This window comes from Panicum virgatum, chromosome 9N (assembly GCF_016808335.1).
Source record: "Panicum virgatum strain AP13 chromosome 9N, P.virgatum_v5, whole genome shotgun sequence".
Taxonomy (NCBI): domain Eukaryota; kingdom Viridiplantae; phylum Streptophyta; class Magnoliopsida; order Poales; family Poaceae; genus Panicum; species Panicum virgatum.
In genome coordinates, this window is record NC_053153.1 from 82,338,703 (window position 1) to 82,361,570 (window position 22,868).

A 22,868-nucleotide genomic window follows, 5' to 3' on the forward strand; every position below is an offset into this window, starting at 1 on the left:
ATAACATTTGGCTGGGCGCGGGGCAGAGGTGGTCCATTGTAGGAATGTGCCACCTGGTGTGCAGGACTTCTTTCAGCGTAACATTGATAGGGCAAAGAAGACAACTGCTGACCGGGCTCGAGAGAGGTTGAGACGGGAGAAGTCTGCAGCGGAGGGAAACTATCCCGGTGATGAGGAAGATGAGGAGGCTCAGGTGCAGCATGCCATGGATCTATCGAGAGCGGAAGCAGAGTTCCGACGGGGGTGGAACAGAGAGGAGGTGCATACGAGCGTGGAGGGGGCAGTGGTTCGACGAGGGGAAATGCTATGTAGAGGATGTTTCGAAGGACAACTTCGCAGAGGGAGAGTCCTGTGGTGGAGGAGTATAACTTGGCAGTTGGTGGGAGAAGAGGAATGACGCAACCAAGGATTGATATAGGCTCGTGGACGCAGAAGGGTAAGAATGCAAATGAAGCTATTGGTAAAGCTTGGTCAAAGTTTTTCCATATTGCAGGAGTACCTGGAAGACAGGCTGATAGTCCATACTTTGTCAGCGCGGTCAGGGAGACACAGAAGTGGGGTAAGTTTCCTTTCATTGGAACGACACCTATGAGCTTACATTCTTGTATCTCATGATTTTCATATGGTTGCAGGTGATGGTATTGCATTACCCACTGGACGGGATATTGATGGCAAGTACCTTGATCAGAACGAGCAAGACTTGAAGACGAGGCACGTAAAGTTTCAGAAAGACTGGCCCTTATTGACCAGTTGGTGATTTCATTGACCAGCTGGCTCATCTTTCTTTCTATGATGAGAATAATCCGGTGCGGGAATGGATGGAATATGGTAGATTTAACCGGGCTCCAGTTCTGGACGAGGATGATGATGACAGCGACATCCCTCTCCAGTCCCATCTTGTCAGAGATCAAATAAACTTGTCAGATCTACGTGAGGCTACGGGGGATGCTTCCATCAGCGATTGAGCATGTAAAAATGTGGGTGACACTCACCTAGGGAAGAGGAAGTTGCAGAAGGGGCTTACGAAGGGTCACCCGAAGCGTCGAAAAGCCAAAGGAACAGCAAAACCAGTAAGCAGCGACACCGAGACTGATGTTGATGATAGTCCCCGTATCAGGAGTCCAAGGATAGCACCTCGGCCGATGATAGTGATGATAGTGACGGTGCTGATGCTGATGCTGGTGGTAGTGGTGGTGGTGGTGCTGCTGGTGGTGGTAGTGGTTGTGCTCATGGTGTTCGTTTCACAGGTATATATTGCACATACAAATACACACATATTTCTGATTATGAGTATTGACTACTAATTATGATATATGGTTGATTGCAGGGGAGACTCAGTTCACACATGCTACTCAGGACACCGACCATTTCTCGCAGAGGAGAACAGGTGGATCGACGGACTACGACACTCCACATGACTCTTCTTCCTCCTACAGCGATTCCAGGCACTCTTTTCACTACCCCATTCTTGACATCAGCATGCAGCCACCGACGAGATGGGTGTACGAATGGGAAGACCCCCATTTCTACACTATGTTAGTTCAGGAATGACAGACAACATCGGCGTGGACGAGCCAAACTTGGCAATACTACAAGGCTGAGCTGCTTAGAGTGCGAGGTATCGCTTTGATGTCCACCGCCGAATACCAAACCACGTCCCAAATGGGGGTCTTCCCATTCCTACGTTGAACTCTTATTTGATGTGTATAAGTGTATGACTCGGTATTTATATACACGCTTATTACTATTGTATTTGTATGCATGATTATAAATTGTTGCTTTGGTGTGGTCATTTACATTAATATGTGCATAGCTCATGCTAAAATTTTCATTTATTTCACACCGGGGAACCACTTTTAACCGTCGGAAAATATCATTAAACTAGCGGTATACCGGCCAAACCGGCCGGTAAACCGATCCGAACCGGTTGCACTGCGGTTTTTGAATTCAACCGGTTTGGACCGGTTTCCGGCCAAACCGGACCGGCATACCGGTACCAGACCGCGCCGGTTTGGCCAGCGCCGGTTTGGCCAGACCGGTCGGTAACGTTAACCCTGCGTGCAGTGCAGCACAACTTGATTGGGTACGGCTACCAACGCAGCTCAAGCGAAATGTCGACACAATCTGATTGGCTGACTCTTGTCACGGCCACTACGCGCATCAACCGAAACGAGCACCTCAAACACGCGATGCAAAACCACATGCTCCCTCTCACCTAGCCTACGCTGTGTATTTTTCACCTACCCTTCAGCACATACACCTCAAACAATCGATGTATACACATGTGACCACCTGTGACATTCGCTGCCACTGACGATGTTTTTGCTTCAGTTTTGACTTTTGAATGCAGACATCCGAGAGCAGCGGATGCGGGCGCAGGCCAGCGGTTCGGTTCAGCATGGGGGCAATGTGACAAACGGCCCTTCTCTATATCATTGAAATTTGAAACCGATCATTGGGCTAGAGTCACATGTTAGCATACATTATAAGCCAGCCCAAACCAGAACCTGTGAACCAGCAAAAATCCCTCGTTTTGATTTCTCAGTTCGTTTAAGCCTTGCCAACAAAAAATCCAACCAGAATTCGTCTCATTAGAGAACCACCATGTACGGATATACCATGCAAGCACAACAGCCCCCTGCAACCATGCAACTTCATAGAATTGCACCACCTTTGTCAATCATCTTCAGGTGGCGAAAACTCAACCATTTGCATACCCCTCCCAGCAACAGCAATCTGGTAATTCGTATTTGCCCTGATAAAGACAAACCACCACTACCATCAGAAACATCAAAAGATAGATGTAAAGCACACACATTGTTAAAGACTGACTCACCGATCATGGAAAACATCTAGAGTTTCAGGCTCAGGCACACTAATGATAGCATGGGAGTATTCCGTGAATTTGCCGGATGATCCTATCCTCCAGCATCTTACTCTTTGATCAAGGCCAGTAGAGAAAGCCCAGGTACCGTCTGTCCATATTCCTAGCGAAGTAGCGAGAACATGCAAATGTAGAAATGCTTTACTCCAATGAAACAGAAAGAAAAGGTAGAAACATATGAACTACATTGATTCAAATGGTGACAAACCTTTAACTGCGGCACTATGGGCTGATGGGACCTTATGTTGATGTAGAATTTTAAGTATACCATTGTCATGCAAGTTTAGCCTAGCTGTGGTAGCTGAGCAGTTTTCAAGGGATCCTATTGTGAAGATGAAGCACTGAACAGCCTGATCATCCCCACCACTTATGATGCAGTATGACTTGTCAGGTGTTGAGTATGATATGTGGAGACAATTTACGCCTGACTGATGAACACCAGATAATAATTGTATAGGCCTCAGCTCAGGTATCTCACATGATTGGGTACTTGAAGGAATCTCAGAATTTGAGCCATCCCTTCCTTCATGCACTGCATTCTGAGTGTTATCCACACCAGAAGTTTCAGACGAATTTGCAGCAGCATATGGGGTACTCAGGTTGCTTCCATCAGGGGGTGGTATATCTCCATCTCTCTTCTTCAAAGAATGGTTTGCCAGTGATCTCCACCAGCGACGACCACCTTGGCTCCCTCTTCCTGTCCTGGGACGCTTTTGACAATCAATACTCATGTGTGGTTGTGTCTCCGATATTAGTTGCATAAAACCATGAACTGTTTCTGTCAGGTTCCAGAAAGTGATGCTACCATCTGTAGATCCACTCACAATAAGGTATCTATCTCCAGCATCATCTGAAAATCAGAGTGATAATTTCATTAAGATAAAAACAATGTCACAACAGGAGAAGAGAAAAGAGAACTGACCTTTATAGTGGCTCGCATTGATGATAATATGCCGCAGCACCAGAACCGGTGATGTCTGTGGAACCAACAAGGCAACATCAAACCTGTACAAAATGGAAGCAGCAGCTCAGAAATACAGCCAACAATAGTACAAATAAGAAATTTGTTTCAGAAATTCAGAACGCGTACCACAATCGAGAAGGCAACAAAAGAGCACGGAGCATAACTGTTGCGTCCGAGCAAGCAACAACAACAAAGCATACTGTCAGCCTGCCACAGAAGGGAGATTACATGATGCAAAAAAAATGAAACAATGGCATGCTAGCTAGATTCTGTACTGCAAGCAGCACATGGATCACAATATTGGATCCTACCTGAGAACCGGATGTTTCAAAAGAAATGCTGTAACAGAAAGGTAACGCCAGTCATTTTCCATGTGATCCATAACACCCAGATTTGGCTGCACAACAGAGGAATTTCCTTCCTCACTACTCTGTTTTATATGGCCAGCTTTCAACCTGTTCCTGCTAAGCTTCGGTGGCATGTGGGTAGTCAGCCATTGAAATGACATGGCCAAATCACCACTTTCCAAGTTTTTGGTGCTTTGCTTGGAGTCAACATCTAAGCCATTCAGACATACTTGTCCATTTTCTGTCCTAGGTTGCAAAATCCAAGTAGTCAGGACTTGCTTTGATCCAACAGATATGAGTAAGAAATTCTCGTCTTTGTTTGCAAGCGCAATGTTATCAGAAATGTCGTTCAGACTGTAGTTACATGATTTATCTGTTATTGTGTAAGTCCTCGGGATGAAGCATGTAGCTCGCACAGCTGACCCACCAACATGCTCCCCTAGCAACTTTGAGGAACACCATCTTCCAGAACTACCAATCATGAATCTGTAATGGACGTCACTACATCAGTATAAAGATGGAACATCTGATTACAAATTGATCACTTAAGAAACAAATTATTTACCTTGTAAGGCGCACAGTTCCATCTTCACATCCTGTTGCTATCAACAGATCTGAGCTATTCTCAAGATTTGAATAGCTTGCTGGATCTATGAAGCACAATGAGTGCACTTCTCTACCATGAAACTGCAAATGGAGAACTTGAGGGAGTAATTTCTTATCTTGAGTTGGTGCCCAGTGCCTGTGAATGTGAATATCATGATCCTGCTTAAAAGCCAAAAACAGCAAAACGTTTAAGTATGCGATGAAAAATGTGCAACACAAAATGTAGTCAAACAACGGCAAAACTCAACTATGTGATGGAAAGTGTATAAAATGTAAAATATTGTTCCTTACAAGTTACGTAAGTAGGCCTTAGTCTGTGGCATTTTAGAGTTGAGACCATAGTCACAGGATTCGGGGTCGATGCCTCGTCCCACGACCCGGGAACGCCGTTCCGACTCGAGGATTGTGGCCGAAGAGGGTCAGTGTCCCATTCAAGGTTGGATCGTGTCCCGGTTTGAAAGGGGTCGCAGCCCCATTGCTAGCAGATTTAATTGGGATAAGAAGGTTAAGGACAGTGGATTGGTGTGGTTTTTGTTAGACAATGAGCTGAGCACGTGTAGCATGATCTAAATGTACTCTTTTATACGTTTCTTATATGCTTGTGCAGATTAGTTTCGTTCATTAGTAGCACATAATAGTTTTTGTCTTTATAAAGACACATTGACCCGAAGATATCGACCCCGATGAATCAGGGTCGCGTTCCACATAATAATTTATCGTTCCATAGAGGTATACTCCCTTCATACCACAATTTTATAAAGTGACGACTCGACCCTCGACCCCGTTCCTCGACCCGGTCGACCCAGGAACTTTGTGACTATGGTTGAGACATGATTACGGCTCAATACGCAAAAAGATGGAAACTAAAGTTGCCACTCTTGTGGCTAGTTCAGAGTTATCAGCCCCTCGAAACAAGCAACGATGGCAAGATATAACACATGCAAGCTTTGGAACGGAAGAAATAGTTCCCATGAGGTGTGTTGACTTTCACTAGAACATCAGCTGAGAAAAAGAATCCATAAAACATTACTAATGCAATTTAGAATACAAACCTTTACAAAGGCAAAGCAGTTCTGATACTCGGGGACCGTCCCAAGATAATAAGAATAAGGGCGCCGCCAACCTCCACAGGATACTTGAGCCATCTACAGAAGATAAAAGTTTGATACTACTGATTAGCAGAACTGCTGGTTCTGATTGGCCAATTCATATGGTACACATTGTTCTGTTACCTTTGTTTCATTCTCAAGGTCCCAAATGATAAAATCCGCAGAAGTGAAACCTATTGCATATGTACTCAATTGGCTCTCAGGTGCAAGATTAGTGTAGATGGATTGAATGGTGCCCAATTCTTTTACTTGCCTCATTCCAAAAAATTCAATCTTTCGCACATTTCTACCATACTTGAAGAAGCAAATGCAGCCATCTCCCCCAGTCTATAAAATTTGAAGAATGGGGAGCATATGTCAGAATGAGTCAATGACTGCGCAACATGAATAACAATAACATTCTGGACAGACATACAGTGTGAATTTCAATATGATCAGAAGTGGAGTCTTTTATATAAACACTTGTGACACTAGAAATGCCATGAGCTCCTTTAAAATGGTCACATGGAGGCATCTTCTGTTGCGCCACACAACTGTCATACAGTACCAATATTTTAGGGAAAGGAAAGGCTGTGATGTTACCCTTTTTATCACCAGCTATAAGGATCTGCATGGGAAACAAAGAGAGAATTTTCACATCGTATAATCACATATTTAGTTAGTTTTATGAAAAAAATCAGCTAATCAGCAGTTAACGATAGGATGTATTTCAGTCTCCCCACAGGGACTGAAACACCCTGTTCTACCTTCCAAGCAACAACTTACAATCTAGAGTCCTCCTTATTATCTTCATTCTTCTGTTGGCTAATTCTAGATATATAAACATTAACACTATGATCCCAGATAATAAAATACAATGTTCGCACAAAGGATTCTACCAATAAAAATTTATGGTTTTGTCTTCAACTAGAAATCGAACAGGCTTTAAAATCAATACCTCCTCTCGAGGAGATGCATCTAAACACATGATTCTAGCCCCAAAGGAGGATTCAAACACTGCTACAAGTGGACACTTCTGAGGTCCATTGATAACATCCGTACTTGAGAACAGGGCATCTCTTATGTTCCATAACTTAAGCACACCCCTAGGATCAGCTGTGAAAATGTGACTGCAAGTGAAAGAAACTCTGATGAGAATAATGATTAGCTGCTATTTAAAATTTTTTAATTAGAAAGTTAACAATTCACGGACCTACATTCGAGTGACTTGCACCAGTATACTCCTAGTAGTTGCCTATCTTTTTCTGCTGGCCAGGTAAAAGATAGGTTCACTTTAGGTTCAATGCTGCCACTAGTTAAACGGATGATAGTAACATTTCCCCGGCCATCTCCAAGGGCAATTACGTCCTCCTTATTCAAAGAAAGGTTTGAGTACGTTGGCATGACATCCATGCAGATAATTGGTGCTTTCTCAGTGACCTGAATAATCTCGGTCCATCTTACATCCTCTATGTTAGAGAGTTCAGCATGATGCAGATATCCATTATTTGTGGCAACATAGAGAACATTTTCTTCTCCAAAGTGTAGACAACGAACATACTCGCTTTTACTGTAATGAAGCAATGAATAAACAATTTCACTGTCACAACATGAGAGAAAGAGATATTATGAAAATTGTGGAACCATAAAGAAATACATCACACCTATCCAGAGGACCACAATGCCCCAAAACTGAAGGAGAAGATACTATGAAGATCTCAGAATCATAGTTCAGACCATTAGATACTACTTTGTCTTCCACTTTGTCATGAAAAATGGAGTTGCATAGATGGTGCACTTTGATTGCTGAATCAAACCCAGCAGTGACCAGAAGCAGTGAGCTTGGGTCAAATAAACATCGCCATATTCCTCGGCCACTGTAGATTGGAGTAGCATAGTGAATTATTTTCTCCTTAGAGTAAACACTTCTTGGAATTCCAGATAAATAAACAGCAGCATGCTAATTTTACACAAGTTACAATCTAACAAACTACATCTTCCAAACTTACATGTGTTCTTTGAACATCTTGATTAGCTTTCCATCCATACCCCAAATGCAACAAGTACAATCCTCACCAGCAGTTATAACTATCTAAAAGGAAAGTTTAGTTATAAACAGTAAGAGATCTAAAAAACTTCCAACTGGATATTTTAAATAATTAGCACCCATTCAAGAGAAAAAGGTTTATTGACACTTTTTCTGTGCTAGAAAAACAAGCAAAGTAAAAAAAAAGCACTGCCAAATGAAAGAAAGTCGTCTACAAAAGGAGAGGGAACAAAGTATGATAACTTACAGAATCAGAAACATAGCAATCCCATATCCTCGCACTATGCCCAAAAAGTGTGAGTTTTGGTATAATTTGAACACTGTCTTGACTGGCTGGCTGATTGACAAAACTTTGTGACTTGAAATTCAGCATCCACAGGCGAGCACTGCCACAGAAATAAAACTAAGCAGACCAAATTATCATGAAAGGCAATTATCTGGAACAAAAAGGTTCCTGATCCAGGCAGTGGGAGACAAAAGCAAAACGGACCAACCTACGGTCATCAGAAACAGACATAAACTTTGATCCATCAGAGGACCAAGCTATTCGGAATATTGAACCTTCATGTTCCTTCAGCCTACCAAAATGGACTGTCATGTACTGATTATCACCAGGATGTATGATTTTGTCATCATTTACATCAGAAGTATCCCCTTCATACGAGCGTAACAAGGAGGATCCGAGATTTTGTGGTGCCAATTTCCATATGAGAATCTGGGAAAGCATATTAACATCAAGAGCTATTTATAATGAAATGCGAGCTTCCCCATTCGGCTAATTGGGAAATTGTTTAAGACTTTGCTTGAACATTTAAAGCGGAGCTAAAACAGAAACAGCCTGGGGCCTGGAAAGCTTACCTCATTTAAAATGGTTCCAGATGCCACAAGAAGTTCTCTAACAGAGTCTCCCCACATTCTCATGGAATACAGAAGGCACTTCTCTGCATCCAGAAGGCAATTTCATAACCAATCATGAAAGAGGAATTTGGCACAGATGATGCCATTTGGACCAAGGGAGCACCGAGGTGCTGAACCAACCTGGAGATTTCACTCGGGTAACCAACACACGCTTGTTCAAATCCCACAGTGCTACTGAATTGTCACTCAGACCGATCGCAAGCAGCCTGTCGACCTGCACCAGGAACCGCCGCGGCCATTGTGGTAAAATTGAAAAGTTCCACCGTGAGAGCGAGAACCAAGCGTGGTACCTCCAGGAAACGAGCGTCGAGCACCCAGTGATCGAACCCCGGGAGCCTCTGCTCCAGCTCCAGCTGCAGCTCGCTCACTTCACAGCCATCTGCACTGACATGTAAGCCGAGGGAGAATAACTTCACCCTCCTCTCGCCGAACACCGCGAGCGAGTGGCTGGAGCAATCGGGGCTTCCTCCCCGGGGCTCGATGCCGTGAACACGCACTCCGTCGAACACTAGGAACGCAGCGACGAGCCTGGCGGCGCCCACCTCGTACACGAGCAGCTCCGATCCGGTGCCTGCAGCCACAAGGCGAAGGGCGTGGATGTTATCACCCGGATACTCATGCAGACGCGCACGCGCCACCAGCCGCGCGGGCCAGCCACGGACGAGCTCGCGGCGCAGCAGGGCGCGCGACGATTGGATGGGAAGAGGGAGGAGGCGGGGAGTGTACCGGCGAGGAGGAGAGGGCGAGGCGAGGAGGGGAGGAAGGAGAGCGCGGAGACGTCCCCCAGGTAGGAGCCCGGGCGGAGGTGGCCGGCGGCAGCCATGGGCGAGGCGGCGTAGCTGGAATAGGGTTTATTCGGGGTTCGCCGGTTGGGTTGCTGACGGTAACGGTGGGGTCGAGGACTCGAGGTCGCTCGGTTGGGTTCCTGGGGCTCCGTTTGCATTCCCTCCATCAGTCCCTTCAAACATTGGGCCGGGCTGAGCACGAAAAATATGGCCGGCTGAAATTAAAGCAAATTTTCCTTTTTCTTCCAAAAGAAAAGAAAATAAAGCAGAAGCTATATTTGACTGGAAATTTCACTATGTTTGGCTGGAGGTGGCTGGTGGTTGTCGCTAATTTATTATAAGAGGAAAATACAGCTGGCTAGTGTGACATCCCGAAAATTCATCCGAATATATTGCTCGTTAAAAATAAATTTCAAAATCATTTCAAAATTTTGGTTCGTCGCTGAGCTCCCCAAATCCACCGAAACCTTTCCCATCGAACCTCTGTCCCGGCACCCAATTTCGATCACCACTCCATCTCTTTTTTTCTCCTCATTCCGCGTGCGTCGCCGTCTGACTGGACGTCGCAGCGCGCGCGTGGCTAACCGGCCTCGCGGTCGCCGCCGCGAATTCCGCCGGCGCGATCTCTTTTTCTCTCTCTCCCTTTCTCTTTTTCCTTTTCCTTTTTTTCCCTCCTTCTCCTTTCTTCCTCCCTCTCCTCTGCCGCACCCTCCCGCACGCGCAGCACGGCGCCGAGCGCGCTCGACACCGGCGCCTAGCGCGCTCGACACCGGCGCCTAGCCCGGCCACCGCCGCCCCCACTTGCGCGGCCGCTTCCTGCTCACCCGTCCCGTCGCCTTGCCGCCTCGACGCGCACGTACACCCCTGCTCCCGGCCGCCCCCACGCGCACCACGCGGTCGCGCCGCCCACCGCTGCCGACTTGTCCCGTCAGCAGTCCACGCGCCGCGCGCGCCCTGTGCGCCGCACGCGTTCCACGCGACCCGATGCTCGCCGCACCGCCCGTCGATTAGCACCGCCACCGCCTTCCTGTGCCTCACCTGGCCGCCTCGCCGCTCGCGCCGCCGAGCCGCACATCCACGTGCGCCGTCCTACCCTGCACGCCGACGCCCTCGGCGCTCGCGCCGCTCCGCGACGCCGGCAAGTAGCCAAGCCCGCCCCCACGCCATTAAAGGCGCCCCGTGAAGCTCGCCGGCCTCCACCGCACCCCACTCTCCCCACCGTCTTGCCTCGCCTATAAATAGGCCCCTCGCGCAGCCTCTCGCCACCACAGCCACCTCAGCCGCCGCTCGCCTCCTCCCTAGCTCCGCAGCGCCGCCGCCAAGAGCTCCTCTGCCCGCCGCCGCCGACTCCCGTGGACAGCTCTCCTCGCTGCACCTCAGCCCGAGTCGAGGTAGGGGATAGAACCCTCTTGGTCCCCTCGTGCTTTTCCCCCTCTCCTTGACCGCCGCGGCGCCTCCAAGACGCCGGCCCAAGGCCACCGCCGCCCGCCGCCCGCCGTGGCCAGGCCGCCTCAGACCACCTCTGTCCGAGCCGCAGCAGGGGATCGGCTCCTCTCACTCTCGTCTCCCTTTTCCCTCTCTCCCCGAGCGCCGTCAAGCCCCAAGGCCGCCGGCCAGGCGCCGCCGGCGCGCTGCCCCCTCCTCCACTGTTTCACGGGAGGGAGGAGGAAGAAAGGGCTGTTTTGCCCTTAGGCCCCTCCTTTCCTCCCTATTCCTTTAAGAGTCCTTCTCTTTTTATGTCCTTTTTCCAAATGTTCCCTCCATGTTTTCCAAAATTAAGAAATAACCCATCCCCCATACAAAAACAATTACACATAGACCCCTACACCTTTGTAGTATGCCCCAGATATTTCCAAAAATTGCAACCAAGTCCTTTCTCTCCCAAAATAATTACAAACAGGTCCCTGAATCCTTATTTAACCCCTGAACCCCTCTTTAATTTGTCATTTCATGGGTCAAATATTCTCCGATTGACCCGAAACTTTACCACACCATTCCTAACATAATTTCGACCGTGCCATTAGAAAACCGCCTAGAAATATTACTCCTATCTCCATATCTTAATTGTTCCCGATTCGAGCTCAACGATAAAACCTTTATTTTTTTTCTTGATTGTGTGCTTGCTTGTGTGCATCGTAGATCATGGTGTGAATGAGGGAGAACCTGTCGACGAGCAGTACCACGAGCAAGTGAACAAGGATCAGTTCCGTGACCCCGAACCCGAAGGACAGTACCTCGACCAGGACTTCCTGGAAGGCTTTGAAGACGGCAAGTTCAATCCCACCCTTTGATGCATGTTTTGTCCCAGTTTTTATAAACACAACCTATTGGGCTATTTTTACAAAATTGCATATGTTTTGTCTGCTGAAAATATGGTTGGATAGCCACCCCTTGATTTGTATAACCATTCCTTGACCACCTAGACTAATATCTGAATATTATTTATTCTATTTGGATGTTAATCTCTGCTAGAACGCTTAGGACCTCGAACACGGTGGATGAGGAGTCCGGTAGCAAATTTAAAACTTGGATTATATGTGGATCGACCCTACGTGTTACTCGGTGCGAGAAAGTTGCTTTGAAAATTCTTTTCTTGCAAATGAGCCCCTGCATAAAAATTAGCTTTCCGCAAATTAAACCCTAGCCTTATCCTTGATTTATCCTGCGCATTATATTCTGTTTATACCCCCTCCGTGGGTGTGGTTGGACTTGCTGAGCACGTTTGTACTCACCCATTTCCTAATTTTTACAGAGGAAGATCCAGACTTCGTTCCCGAAGACGTTGAGTAGGGGTTCCGTCCTGCACCAAACTCTGCCTGTGGTGTTGGCCCTGTTCAGGATGCTTTCGCTGGCGTGATACTCTGAGCCCGAGCTGGATCCCATGTGGGTCGTGCTCTGGTGTATCACCGTAGCCTTCTTATTTCTTGTTATTGTCTGTTTCGAGTGTCCACTTCCTCGGAGGATTGTACGGTAATGTACCATCTGATGTAATAAATGTGTATTAGCCTCCTGAGACTGATATTTGTATCATATTTAAGTCTTCTCTTGTAAGGGAACACTTCAGCTAGCTGGTGGCTGGTGCTGATTTGGTGTTAGAAAAAAGCACTCATGGTCGTGCGCGGGTGGGAGCGTGCGTTGTAGAAGCCTGAGCATGCTTTCTTCTGACCTATGATTGGTGTGTGGTCCATATTGGCTGGCTGTTGCATGCGATTATGGAAACAAAGATTAAAAGAAAAAAGTTTGTAAATTTTTAGTCAAGTGCCCAGTAAAATTCTAATGGTACCGTTGTGTTTGTTATGACATGATCTTTAAAACTGTATCACATATGACTATATTTTGATAATCTTTTTATCAGAATAATTTTCTATAAATGTGGAAGAATTTAGTTTTGAAAGGGAAACAATTGTTCCATCTCCACAGTAAAATTGTTTCGGTATAAAAATTATCAGAAATATTTTTTAGAAATGTGGAACAATTTATTTTTGAAAGAGAAATAATTATTCCATCTTCACAATAAAATTGTTCCAGTACAAACTTTATTCAAATATATTGAAGAGTGATTTTATTTTGAAGATCTTATCATAAGACACACGATGATGCGATTCGATTATTATTTTAATATTTGTGCTAAAAGATATTGCTTTTCGTATGTTGCAATTGAACTTTTCTATCTAAGAATTTCTATCTTTTCTTAGTCTACGTGCCGAGCTCATCTTACTTTTTTCTCTATCTGGAGTCGGACATGTGACTGCTAATACTGCCCTGTTGCCTGTTGGGCTGCAACCTGAGGCTCGGCTTAAGAGTCCGTCGAGTGTACACCCAATCCCATGAACGTTTTGTTGTTTGTAACCCTGATGAATGTGTAAATTTTTTTTTTGGCGGGTGATGAATGTGTAACTTACTGAGCTCCGTTTTCTTTTTTATGGAGTCTATCAACACGTAGGACAGTAGCAGCACTGTGTTTACGATTATCAGGTGCCCAGGGTGGTTGTTTGGTGAAATGAGATGGCAAGATAATAATAAAAAATTATAAAAAAAAGAACATCCTCAAATGAGTGGGTGTTTAATGACTTGTCTATTACTCCAAGGGGTGAAATAGGGCTGGACAAAAGGTCATTAGTATCTCGTTTCGTCCGAGATCGCCGGGATGGCGTAGGAGGAGGAACCATGGCTGAGGGAGACGGAGCTTGGTCTTGCTTGGCTCGTTGGATACCAATGAGCTAGCTCGAGCCATCAAGGTCTTAGATCTAACTCAACCTAAAAGATTAGTCTGATGGATGGGGACTGATTCCATCTTATATATTGGGCTCCTTTACCATCGATTTCTGTTATGAGACTAAATCTAACAATTTTCAGAATTTTTGTTTTCTTCGTTCGCATGGTCAACGTCCGCTTGGATGTGCTCGTTCTTCGGTGCTCTACAGAGAGGCGCAGAAATAACTAGGTGTGAGTGTGCTGATGTTCTTGTTGAAGAGAGCACTAAAGCCGAGCTAGCTACGGCGTACTTTCATGGAAGTGGAAGGTGCGCGCGCTGCTGTCTGTCCCAACGAAAAGCATGCAAAATGTTTGGGCAGCCCACGATTCTCGCGCGGCGATTTTGTCCGGTGCACGATCGTCGAAGGAGGCAGAAAGGAATTAATTTTGACTTCTTGAGCGACCACCGACGACATCACGCAACATCACGCAGGGGCGAATCCAGCGAGGGGCTCACTCTCCATTCTCTTCTTCTTTCTTCCCTTCTCTTATTCTTCCTCTCTTTTTTTTTTCATTCTTTTGTCCCAAAAATGAAGGAAGGGCTTAGAGGGGGTATCCATATATCTTAGGAAGGTAGGGGGCTTGACCCCCCTAGCCTCCCATGTAGATCCGCCCTGACGTCACAGTTACGCTACGCCTGCCGCCGGCGACTTGGACGGCGACCGTGGATGCTGCATTACTACGAATTTAAAGCCTTTTCTTCTTCTTTGAAAAAATCGAGTAAGATTTCATTTCTGGTGTCCTTTTTATGGTGGTATATACGGTGTTTTCATGAAAAAAAGGGTTAAAGGTCCCTAGGGACGTACTACTAGGCTTAATAAGTCATTCAGGCACAACAAATTAATAAGTCTGTTGTTCATCAGAAGTATAAAGAAAAGTCTGGCGCGCCGATGTTGACCCGGGAACCCTGCCTGCCAGTCTGACAGACGCCAGGAAATACTGACATGGACGTGCTTGTCTTGTGTTTGATGAGAGGAATGGCCGCCGCACATCTGGATGTTAAGCTTTTCAAAAACATCTGGATGTTAACCACGGCCTACGCAAGATACAAATCAAAGCGCTTCCTCCTGAGACGAGACGAGCAGTCTCGGTGTGGAAACACCTAGACGGTTTTGTTTGTCCTGCTGGTCATCTTGAATGAAGTTGACACATCCACATCCACATCCACATCCACTCGGCCCTCTCTCTCTCTCTATAAGACCGGCCGGCAGCCAGGCCACTAGCAATTTTCACATTTGTGCCAAGAAAGGAAAACTTGTCATCTCCCTTGAGTTGAGCGGTTGAGCCTGAGCAAGCAAGCAGCCAGCAGCCTGTCCTCGATCATATGGCTCAGGTTAGTGATGCCTTCTCCTTCCTTCCTCAGCTCCTTCTCTGTTTTCGTGTCCACGTCATGCTACTGGAGGCATGGCGGCTGCAGAGAGCGAGCGCGAGCTAGTCTAAACTAATTAAAGGGTGTGATATATAAGAGTAATTATTAACCGGCCGGTGTTAGCATGCAGAAGGTGGTGCTCCGGGTCCCGGCCATGACCGACGACAAGACGAAGCAGAAAGCCATGGAAGCCGTCGCAGACATCTACGGTCCGTAATTAAGCAATTCGATCATATATACTAGCATGCATGCATATATGTTTCTCATTATTCATTGCTTAATATTGCTTGTCAGTTTGGATTAAAGCATGCAACAGTTGGATCAGCTGCTGCTGTGTTTGTCTTTCACAAGCTAAGTCTGCTGCAAATTAACTAACCAGCTTAATTAATTAATTAGCTACTACTCTCTTCGTCCCAAATTATTAGTCGTTTTAGCTGATACATTAATTTTGCTATGTATCTAGATATGATACTAATCTAGATGCATTGCAAAATTATGTATTTAGAAAAACCAAAACGACTAATAATTCAGAACAGAGGAAGTAGCTAGGAGACTGATGAGAACGGAGGATGTCAAGCTAGTATACCATATATTATTTCTAGAGCTGAAACTACACACATTGTTTGCTTGCATCCTTCTCTTTCACTTGTTCACCTTGTGTTGTTAGTTATGGTATATTGTAATTATTCATTCACGAGAAACAAGATGGGTTAGCTTAGAAGACCATGGAGCATATATGGCTTATATGCATGCATGGTCAGAAGCTAGGCGGTTGTTATTAGGTGGAATCGGATTGCGACGCCTGATCGAACACTGAGCCAAGAATCCATAGGCTGGGTATACATCTGTCGGAGCCTGAAACGTATTGCTCGTTTGTTCGATGCACAAAGTTATTAATTGAATGATTGGCCATCACTCATGGCAAGCATGAGGTCGATCGGCAGATGCTCGAGAATCTTGAATGAGTCATTGCATTATTACTCGATGCTACCTAGCTACAATACAAATAATAAATCCGTTGGGCTCATCTCATATATATATATATATATATATATATATATATATATATATATATATATATATGCTTATTAGCTAGCTGACACCTGACAGCAGAATTATTAATAATAATGATAATGCATATAGATCGATCATCGCATTTTTGTTTGTGTGCAAGATTGGTGTTGGTTCAGGCATCGATTCGATCGCAGCAGACCTCAAGGACAACAAGATGACGGTGATCGGCGACATGGACACCGTGGCCATCGCCAAGAAACTGAAGAAGCTGGGCAAGATCGACATCGTCTCGGTCGGCCCCGCCAAGGAGGAGAAGAAGCCGGATCAGAAGAAGGAAGCAGAGAAGAAGGATGAGACCAAGAAGCCGGCGGAGGGGGAGAAGAAGGACAAGAAGTGAAACGTGCTCGGTCTGAACGAACAAGGAAGGAAGACAACGGAATATACTATATATAATCACGTAAGTAAACCCGGCCCGGCGCCGAAAATCTTGACATTTCTCTCTCAGCTGAGACCTGAGAGCAGTGAGAGCTGCTGTTCTGTCCCCATTGCCGAATCGCTTTGTGTACCGTACTGCTACGCCCAAGAAATCGAGACGTTTACGCATCGTTGGGGTCGTTGCCTTTTTCTTTGGTCGTTACGCTATCAACGACGGCAGGATAACAACGCTGGCATGAATCCTACTTTACTAAGCGCGTCGATGTGTCTTAGAACTGGCACTGACAGTCACTTGGCGATCGCAGTCTGCACCGGCCGTTGAGGATCGATGGCAGAGAATTGTCGTAACTTGCAAGAGACCTCCAAGGATGATATCGCACGAAAGCTGCAGATCTTTTAGGGTCTGTTTGATTCAGGAGCGATCTGGGATGGTGCCGTTCCATTCTGTGTTTGGTTCACGAGAGTAGAGATGGATCCATTCTAGAGAGGGTATATTCTCTCCACATTTGGGACCAGCCCATTCCGCAAAATCAACCGAACCTAGCGATCCCACTTTCACGGCGTTTCTTGCCGTGACATAACTCAGGCATGATTGATCCAATGAGCATGAAATTGTTATTACAGCTCAAGAATATAATGGCTAGCCCTTCATAAAAATTTCACAGTAATTAGACCACGGAAACTATAGTTATGAATTAATTATTGAAAAATATATATCTAAAGCTGCAACAAAAATTTTGTAATAGAGTATAATATATAATATATCTACTCCATAGATCTTCTCATGTGAAATCCAACAAAATTGGATTTTCCTTTTCATGATTTTTATATGATATATTATAACTTTTAAAGATTCAATCAAAATAAATATGAAAAAAGAAGAAAAACCACTCAAAAAAATCATCCAGAGAGGTGATATGTTCGGTATGGTAAGTACGAAGAGTCCATAGGGACGACTTCGCCGCATGATGAGATGATCCTCCTCCTCCTGTGCAGTTGTTGACCAATGGCTCGTAATGGATGGACGTAGGCCTCCCCGTGACTTGGGCTCCGGTCCGTGCCCCGAGCGAAGGGAGTGTGTTATGGGCTGTTTCTTCTATTTCTCGGCTATTCATGGGCTGTTTGTTCTATTTGTGGGCTATTCATGGGTTTTAGGCTAACACAATGGCCGGGCCGTCCACCGACATGGTCTGGGTTGGTGGTGGTTGGTTTGGTTTGGTTGGGACTTGACGCCGATGACGCCGCAGAGAGAGCGAAGCAAACAAGCGGCTATGGACGGTGATGGTCTGTTGGCTTGTTGCTGGCATCAATGGCGTCGTACTACGTCGCCCAACGAGCAACCACCACCCGACTGAATTGACCCTCCTACCAATGATCCACCGGTTACACATAAATACAGTCCACGCATAGCCATCACATCACGGAGGCGCCGCCCGCCGGCCACGATAATCGTCGGCGTGATCGATCAACGACCGACGAACGACGAGCGGCAGCGGAGCAGGGTCATTCGATCTATCAGCAAATTACTGACCCGGCTGCACTGCATTTACGCAGTCAAAATCGTGATTGATTGATACAGGGCAATATAAGGATCACTAATTTACATCCCTAACCAAACTAATTTCATAAGTCAATCACTAGATGAATCTATTAAATCCAATTAGTCCATAATTTGACCACTAGTTGCTATAATAATCATCTGCTAATCGTACATTAATTATACTTAATAGATTCATCTAGAGCTCTAATTTATACAATTAGTTGTATATTAAATTTACGTCCGAATATTCGAGGTAATATCTCAATATTCGACGTGATAGCTGCTTAAAAACGAGCTCTGAGACTAATGGTCACGTACGGCAGCAGTAGATCGAAAACAAGCATTAACCCGGCCGGTCGATAATATCGATGTATCGTGCATCTGGATCGGGGTAGGTCATATCATATTCACATTCCATCGTCCACCATACGTGTCGGCAGCAGCCACATTACGTAACGTGGCTGCTGCAAGCCGGCCCGGGTGGGGTGCATGCCAGGGCGCCATGACGACGACCTGCTGGCCCATCGGCATCGAACGGCGGCCGGCCGGCCGGCTATAAATGGGCGAGGAGCCGAGCCGGACCTCCTCACCGGCCTGCTCACTCGCTAGCAGCTAGCTCTAACTTAACTAAAGCGGCAAGTGTAGTGTGCTGGTTTGATCGTCCATCGGCGGCCGGAGATGGACACGGTGATGAGGAAGCAAGCTGTGATGGCGTGCGCGGTGCTGCTGCTGGTGGTGCTGGCCGGCGGCGGCGCGTCCGCGGCGTCGTGCAACGCCGGGCAGCTGGCGGTGTGCGCGGCGGCGCTGACGTCGGGCGCCAAGCCCTCGATGGCGTGCTGCTCCAACCTCAAGGCGCAGCAGGGCTGCTTCTGCCAGTTCGCAAAGAACCCCGCATACAGCCGCTACATCAACAGCCCCAACGCGCGCAAGGTCGTCGCAGCCTGCGGCGTCGCTCTGCCACGCTGCAGCTAGCTAGCTACTTGAATTGATCACCATCATCACCATCATCATGTCTCTGCTATCCTAGCTAGCTACATCACATATATATACAGTCGTGTATGTACGTGGCTGCTTGCTGTTCATCGAGCCGCTACGGATACAAGAAATAAAAGATGGCTGCTCCCTACTTTGTTGTGTATCAATCAATCCTCAATATCTATCCTCAGCTGAACAGCTCGTGTTTATCTCGCTTTCTCTATGTTGGATCTGCCTCCGATACACATTATCTGTATCCATCGACCCCCCTTGCGATGAAGTTATTATTGGTTCATTTGGAATGGGCGTTACAAAAACATGGCACAAAATTAAACCAGGAGGATCACTAAAGTTGAAAATAGGAGATTTTGGAATTTTGTCCCTTTTAGCTAGATGTCTTTCTATTTCACGTTAGAGTTTCTGATGTCCTGGCTACACTTTTCACATGCTTTTCAGAGCTGATAATCTTATAGATGTAGCTACTCCTTGTAATAATTGTGTTGCTTTATTGGAAGAGTATGTGTGAAGCCATAAACGTATCGTCAAAATTATAAGACAACATATAGCCTGGGATGGATTTACAATTACATTTAGGTTTTTAGAGCAACAATTACATTTAGTTACTAATACTATTATCTTTTTTTTAAAAACGACTACTACTATATACAAACCTCCGTTTCAAAATAACTAACAACTTCGACTTTACTATTCAAAGTTTGACCGTGCGTCTTTTATATGAATATTTGCACGCATAGATAGAAGTGTATTACATCGATATAGTACTTCTTATCACAAATCTAATGATTTTTGTTTCTCTTAATGTAGTTTTATAATTGAAAAATATTATTGGTCAAACTATAAATAGTAAAAATCAAAGTTGTCAATTATTTTGAAACAGAGGTTAGTACTAGAAAGTTAAAGAAACGAAAAAAAATCAAAAAGACACGGCGCCCACATCTGGCACGGTAGGGCCGGCTGGTGCCACTTTTACTTTCGGACTTAAGTGGGCTTCATGGGCCTCATAGATTGTAGCAGAACCGCCCAAATTAAACCGGCTTAAGTGCGCTAACTATCATTTTAATGGTTAATCAAGCTGACACGCACTTAAAACGGTGTAATCCGGTCGTCTGTCGGGTTAAGGATCGAAAAACACTGGAAGTCTCGCACGAAGACAAGCACAGATAATTACAAGCAGACAAAAGTTCTCAAATTTAATTTACAATGCGGAGTTTTACAAACAAGTTTACGTAAAATATCAGAGTTCAAAGTGCAGCGGAAATTAAATAAAAGTTAGATTTAAAAACCACAATAATACGAAGGCGTGAGGATATCACATCGAGCCCACCGATGTGAATCCTGGTTAGCTCCAGCCAGCAGCAGCTACACCTGAAATAGGGTAACAACAAACTCTGAGTATACTAATACTCAGCAAGACTTACCCGACATGGGTATACTTAGCCCACTATCTAGACATGCAAGCTTTTTGGCTCTTGAGTTTATTTTTGCTGAAAAGCGATTAATAGTGGATCCTTACTTTCAATATTTTAGCTCAAGTTTGATGTACAAATATCAACTAGGTTTGCATAAACATCTAGAGCAAACAGGGTATATCTCATTATATTTTCCAAGAGTACAATAAACATATATTCCATCTTCGCCTTTCAACTCTTATTCCACTTCTTTACTACGATGTGATGAAGTGACCAAGGTTCTCTTAACCGAGAGAGACGGCGAATCGATCCGATTTAACCTTGCAAGGTGGACCTAACACACACGACACGTGCAGCCACGCCGGACCACACATGTCAATTGTTCCCATCATCACCCCGGCGTCTGAACCACGCCTGCCAAAACCCGGGTGAAGGGTCCCTCACGGTGAACTCCCAGAGAACCCGGAGACGACATACATTCCAACACCCGCCATCATTCCACTCCCAGAGTAGCAGGTCACAGTTCAAAGTATCGTTGCAATTTAGGTAATTAGCTTACCGGTTTTACTACGTCCTACTCCCGGCATGTGGTTAATACTGTTCAAACTTAGTCAGCACAGCCAACAACGGTACGGTCCTCAATCGACACAGGCGGAGGCTTACTTTCCATACATTTCATATCTATAATCCAATTCCTCTCCGCCCGGTCTCCATTTTCCTTTCGTCATTGGTTCATTCTCAACTAACTTTGTCATAAGTAATCAGGTCCTATATCTTACGAGTGACAGGAAATCACTCGACTTCTACCAAATTCCTACTTAGCAAAGCATTTCTAACGACACCTGTATACTAGTAGAGACTCAGGGGTACCTAGGAATAACATGCATACTAGGGTTTTATACAACTCCTAGAAACGTAAATGCACAAATACTTTAGTAACATTGGATACTGAAATTAAGGTTTATGCTCCGGGGCTTGCCTGGGAGTAACACTAAGCTAGTGTTAGTACTAACAAGGCCTTGGGCCCTTCCGACTTTGAGCCGGGTCTTCGGTTGCTCCAACGGGTCCTTCACTCTTCAGGACGCGCCCACCCAACACCGTCTTATGGTTCGGTTCCGTCAGCACGTGCTCCCCGTCCACACGTTATACGTCTACCGTACCTAAATGATAGGCAACAATGCAAGTACATGAACTTCAGAAAAACAACCCTGATGCATGGGAGTTCATGATGTAATGCAAGGCAATATGATTAAGAAGAAAATCATGACTGGGCAATCATTTATCGAGTAAGCACCACAAACAAGCTCAAAAGGCAAAACGGGTTGGTGCTACAATACGAGAGTTCATTCAAGTATTTTAGCCTGAAGTGTTCCCTACTAAAAAGCATTACTAGCTTGCTTAGAAAAGGTTAAGCAAAGATATAAAGCAAGAAAGAACAATTAGGATAATTTATTTAACCAGCAAGTCACGAAAGTAAATTAAATAAAAGCAACCCATGAACTAGTTCTGAAGAGGTTAACATAATTTATACAGGACTAACACAAATTGTTGAATTTAACAAGCAACCATGATTTTCCAGCATTTATTGATAACAGGAAGTAATTAAATTAACCCCAACATGGCATACAAGTTAACTTAAATCAAATCATTGCAAGCACTCACCAATTAAGAATTAGACAAACCTGTCTAGTCAATAAGAGTTAATATGATTTACCCAGAAATGACACAACTTGATGGATTGAATCATGCAGAAAGTAATTGCTCAGCAATGCTTTTGGAAAGTGAAAGATATAGATGGGAACTAAATAAATATAAAACTTAACTTGCAGCCATGTATAGTAACAAAAATTAACTGGCATGATAAGATATTGGTAAGGAGTGTAACAAAAATTTATCAACATTTATCGGTGACCGGAAACATTTATTTTAGCCCTAGGATGGAAATCAAACAATAATAGATCCATAAATATGCACAGAGGCTATGCACCCGAAAATTTTTCAGTGAACTATACAAGCAAAGAGTAGGCTACCACAAAATTTTCAAGATATTTAGGCAAATAAAACAACAGATACAAAATAAACTAGCTTAAACGCAAACCAAAATTTTAGCAGGGGCAAAATTGACATTTCACATGCATGAATATTTTTCCTATGAAGATCTTGATTTACGAAACCTAAAAAAGTTTATTTTGTATTTTTAGCTTTTTTCTGT

General features: G+C 45.0%; 3 protein-coding genes across 10 annotated transcripts; 2 read left to right on the plus strand and 1 right to left on the minus strand.

Annotated features, from left to right (window-relative positions):
* Window positions 1-2,410: 2,410 nt before the first annotated feature.
* Window positions 2,411-9,778, minus strand: LOC120690243 (WD repeat-containing protein 6-like). Of its 6 annotated transcripts, none has more exons than XM_039972829.1 (20): window positions 9,581-9,778; window positions 9,145-9,425; window positions 8,975-9,068; window positions 8,795-8,877; window positions 8,431-8,651; window positions 8,184-8,322; window positions 7,899-7,981; window positions 7,554-7,766; window positions 7,103-7,459; window positions 6,848-7,019; window positions 6,326-6,517; window positions 6,034-6,237; window positions 5,854-5,946; window positions 4,761-4,963; window positions 4,160-4,681; window positions 3,975-4,055; window positions 3,807-3,889; window positions 3,093-3,734; window positions 2,837-2,987; window positions 2,411-2,755 (listed from the first exon to the last, which is right to left on the minus strand). In XM_039972829.1, exons 1-20 carry the CDS (start codon window positions 9,675-9,677, stop codon window positions 2,677-2,679), a joined length of 3,990 nt encoding a protein of 1,329 aa, XP_039828763.1. In that variant the 5' UTR covers window positions 9,678-9,778; the 3' UTR covers window positions 2,411-2,676. The 6 variants fall into 6 exon arrangements, with proteins under 6 accessions (XP_039828763.1, XP_039828764.1, XP_039828767.1 ...); XM_039972830.1 differs by having other exon boundaries at window positions 4,761-4,960; window positions 9,581-9,777; XM_039972833.1 differs by having other exon boundaries at window positions 8,435-8,651; window positions 9,581-9,773.
* A 5,304-nt stretch (window positions 9,779-15,082) lies between these two features.
* On the plus strand, window positions 15,083-16,881 carry LOC120693507 (heavy metal-associated isoprenylated plant protein 39-like). Of its 3 annotated transcripts, none has more exons than XM_039976961.1 (3): window positions 15,083-15,226; window positions 15,396-15,471; window positions 16,453-16,881. In XM_039976961.1, exons 1-3 carry the CDS (start codon window positions 15,218-15,220, stop codon window positions 16,671-16,673), a joined length of 306 nt encoding a protein of 101 aa, XP_039832895.1. In that variant the 5' UTR covers window positions 15,083-15,217; the 3' UTR covers window positions 16,674-16,881. The 3 variants fall into 3 exon arrangements, with proteins under 3 accessions (XP_039832895.1, XP_039832893.1, XP_039832894.1); XM_039976959.1 differs by having other exon boundaries at window positions 15,084-15,226; window positions 15,393-15,471; XM_039976960.1 differs by having other exon boundaries at window positions 15,088-15,226; window positions 15,386-15,471.
* A 1,939-nt stretch (window positions 16,882-18,820) lies between these two features.
* LOC120691891 (non-specific lipid-transfer protein 2-like) lies at window positions 18,821-19,435 on the plus strand. The gene has a single exon (XM_039975091.1). It carries the CDS (start codon window positions 18,930-18,932, stop codon window positions 19,221-19,223), a length of 294 nt encoding a protein of 97 aa, XP_039831025.1. The 5' UTR covers window positions 18,821-18,929; the 3' UTR covers window positions 19,224-19,435.
* The last annotated feature ends 3,433 nt before the right edge of the window (window positions 19,436-22,868 follow it).

Coding starts and splice junctions, on each gene's coding strand:
- LOC120690243 (XM_039972829.1), bottom strand. CDS start 9,677: ATGGCTGCCGCCGGCCACCTCCGCCCGGGCTCCTACCTGGGGGACGTC. Junction 4,056..4,159: donor TTGAAACATCCGGTTCTCAG/GTAGGATCCAAT, acceptor CTTCTGTGGCAG/GCTGACAGTATGCTTTGTTG. Junction 2,756..2,836: donor CTAGATGTTTTCCATGATCG/GTGAGTCAGTCT, acceptor TGTCTTTATCAG/GGCAAATACGAATTACCAGA.
- LOC120693507 (XM_039976959.1), top strand. Junction 15,472..16,452: donor AGCCGTCGCAGACATCTACG/GTCCGTAATTAA, acceptor GTGTTGGTTCAG/GCATCGATTCGATCGCAGCA.
- LOC120691891 (XM_039975091.1), top strand. CDS start 18,930: ATGGACACGGTGATGAGGAAGCAAGCTGTGATGGCGTGCGCGGTGCTG.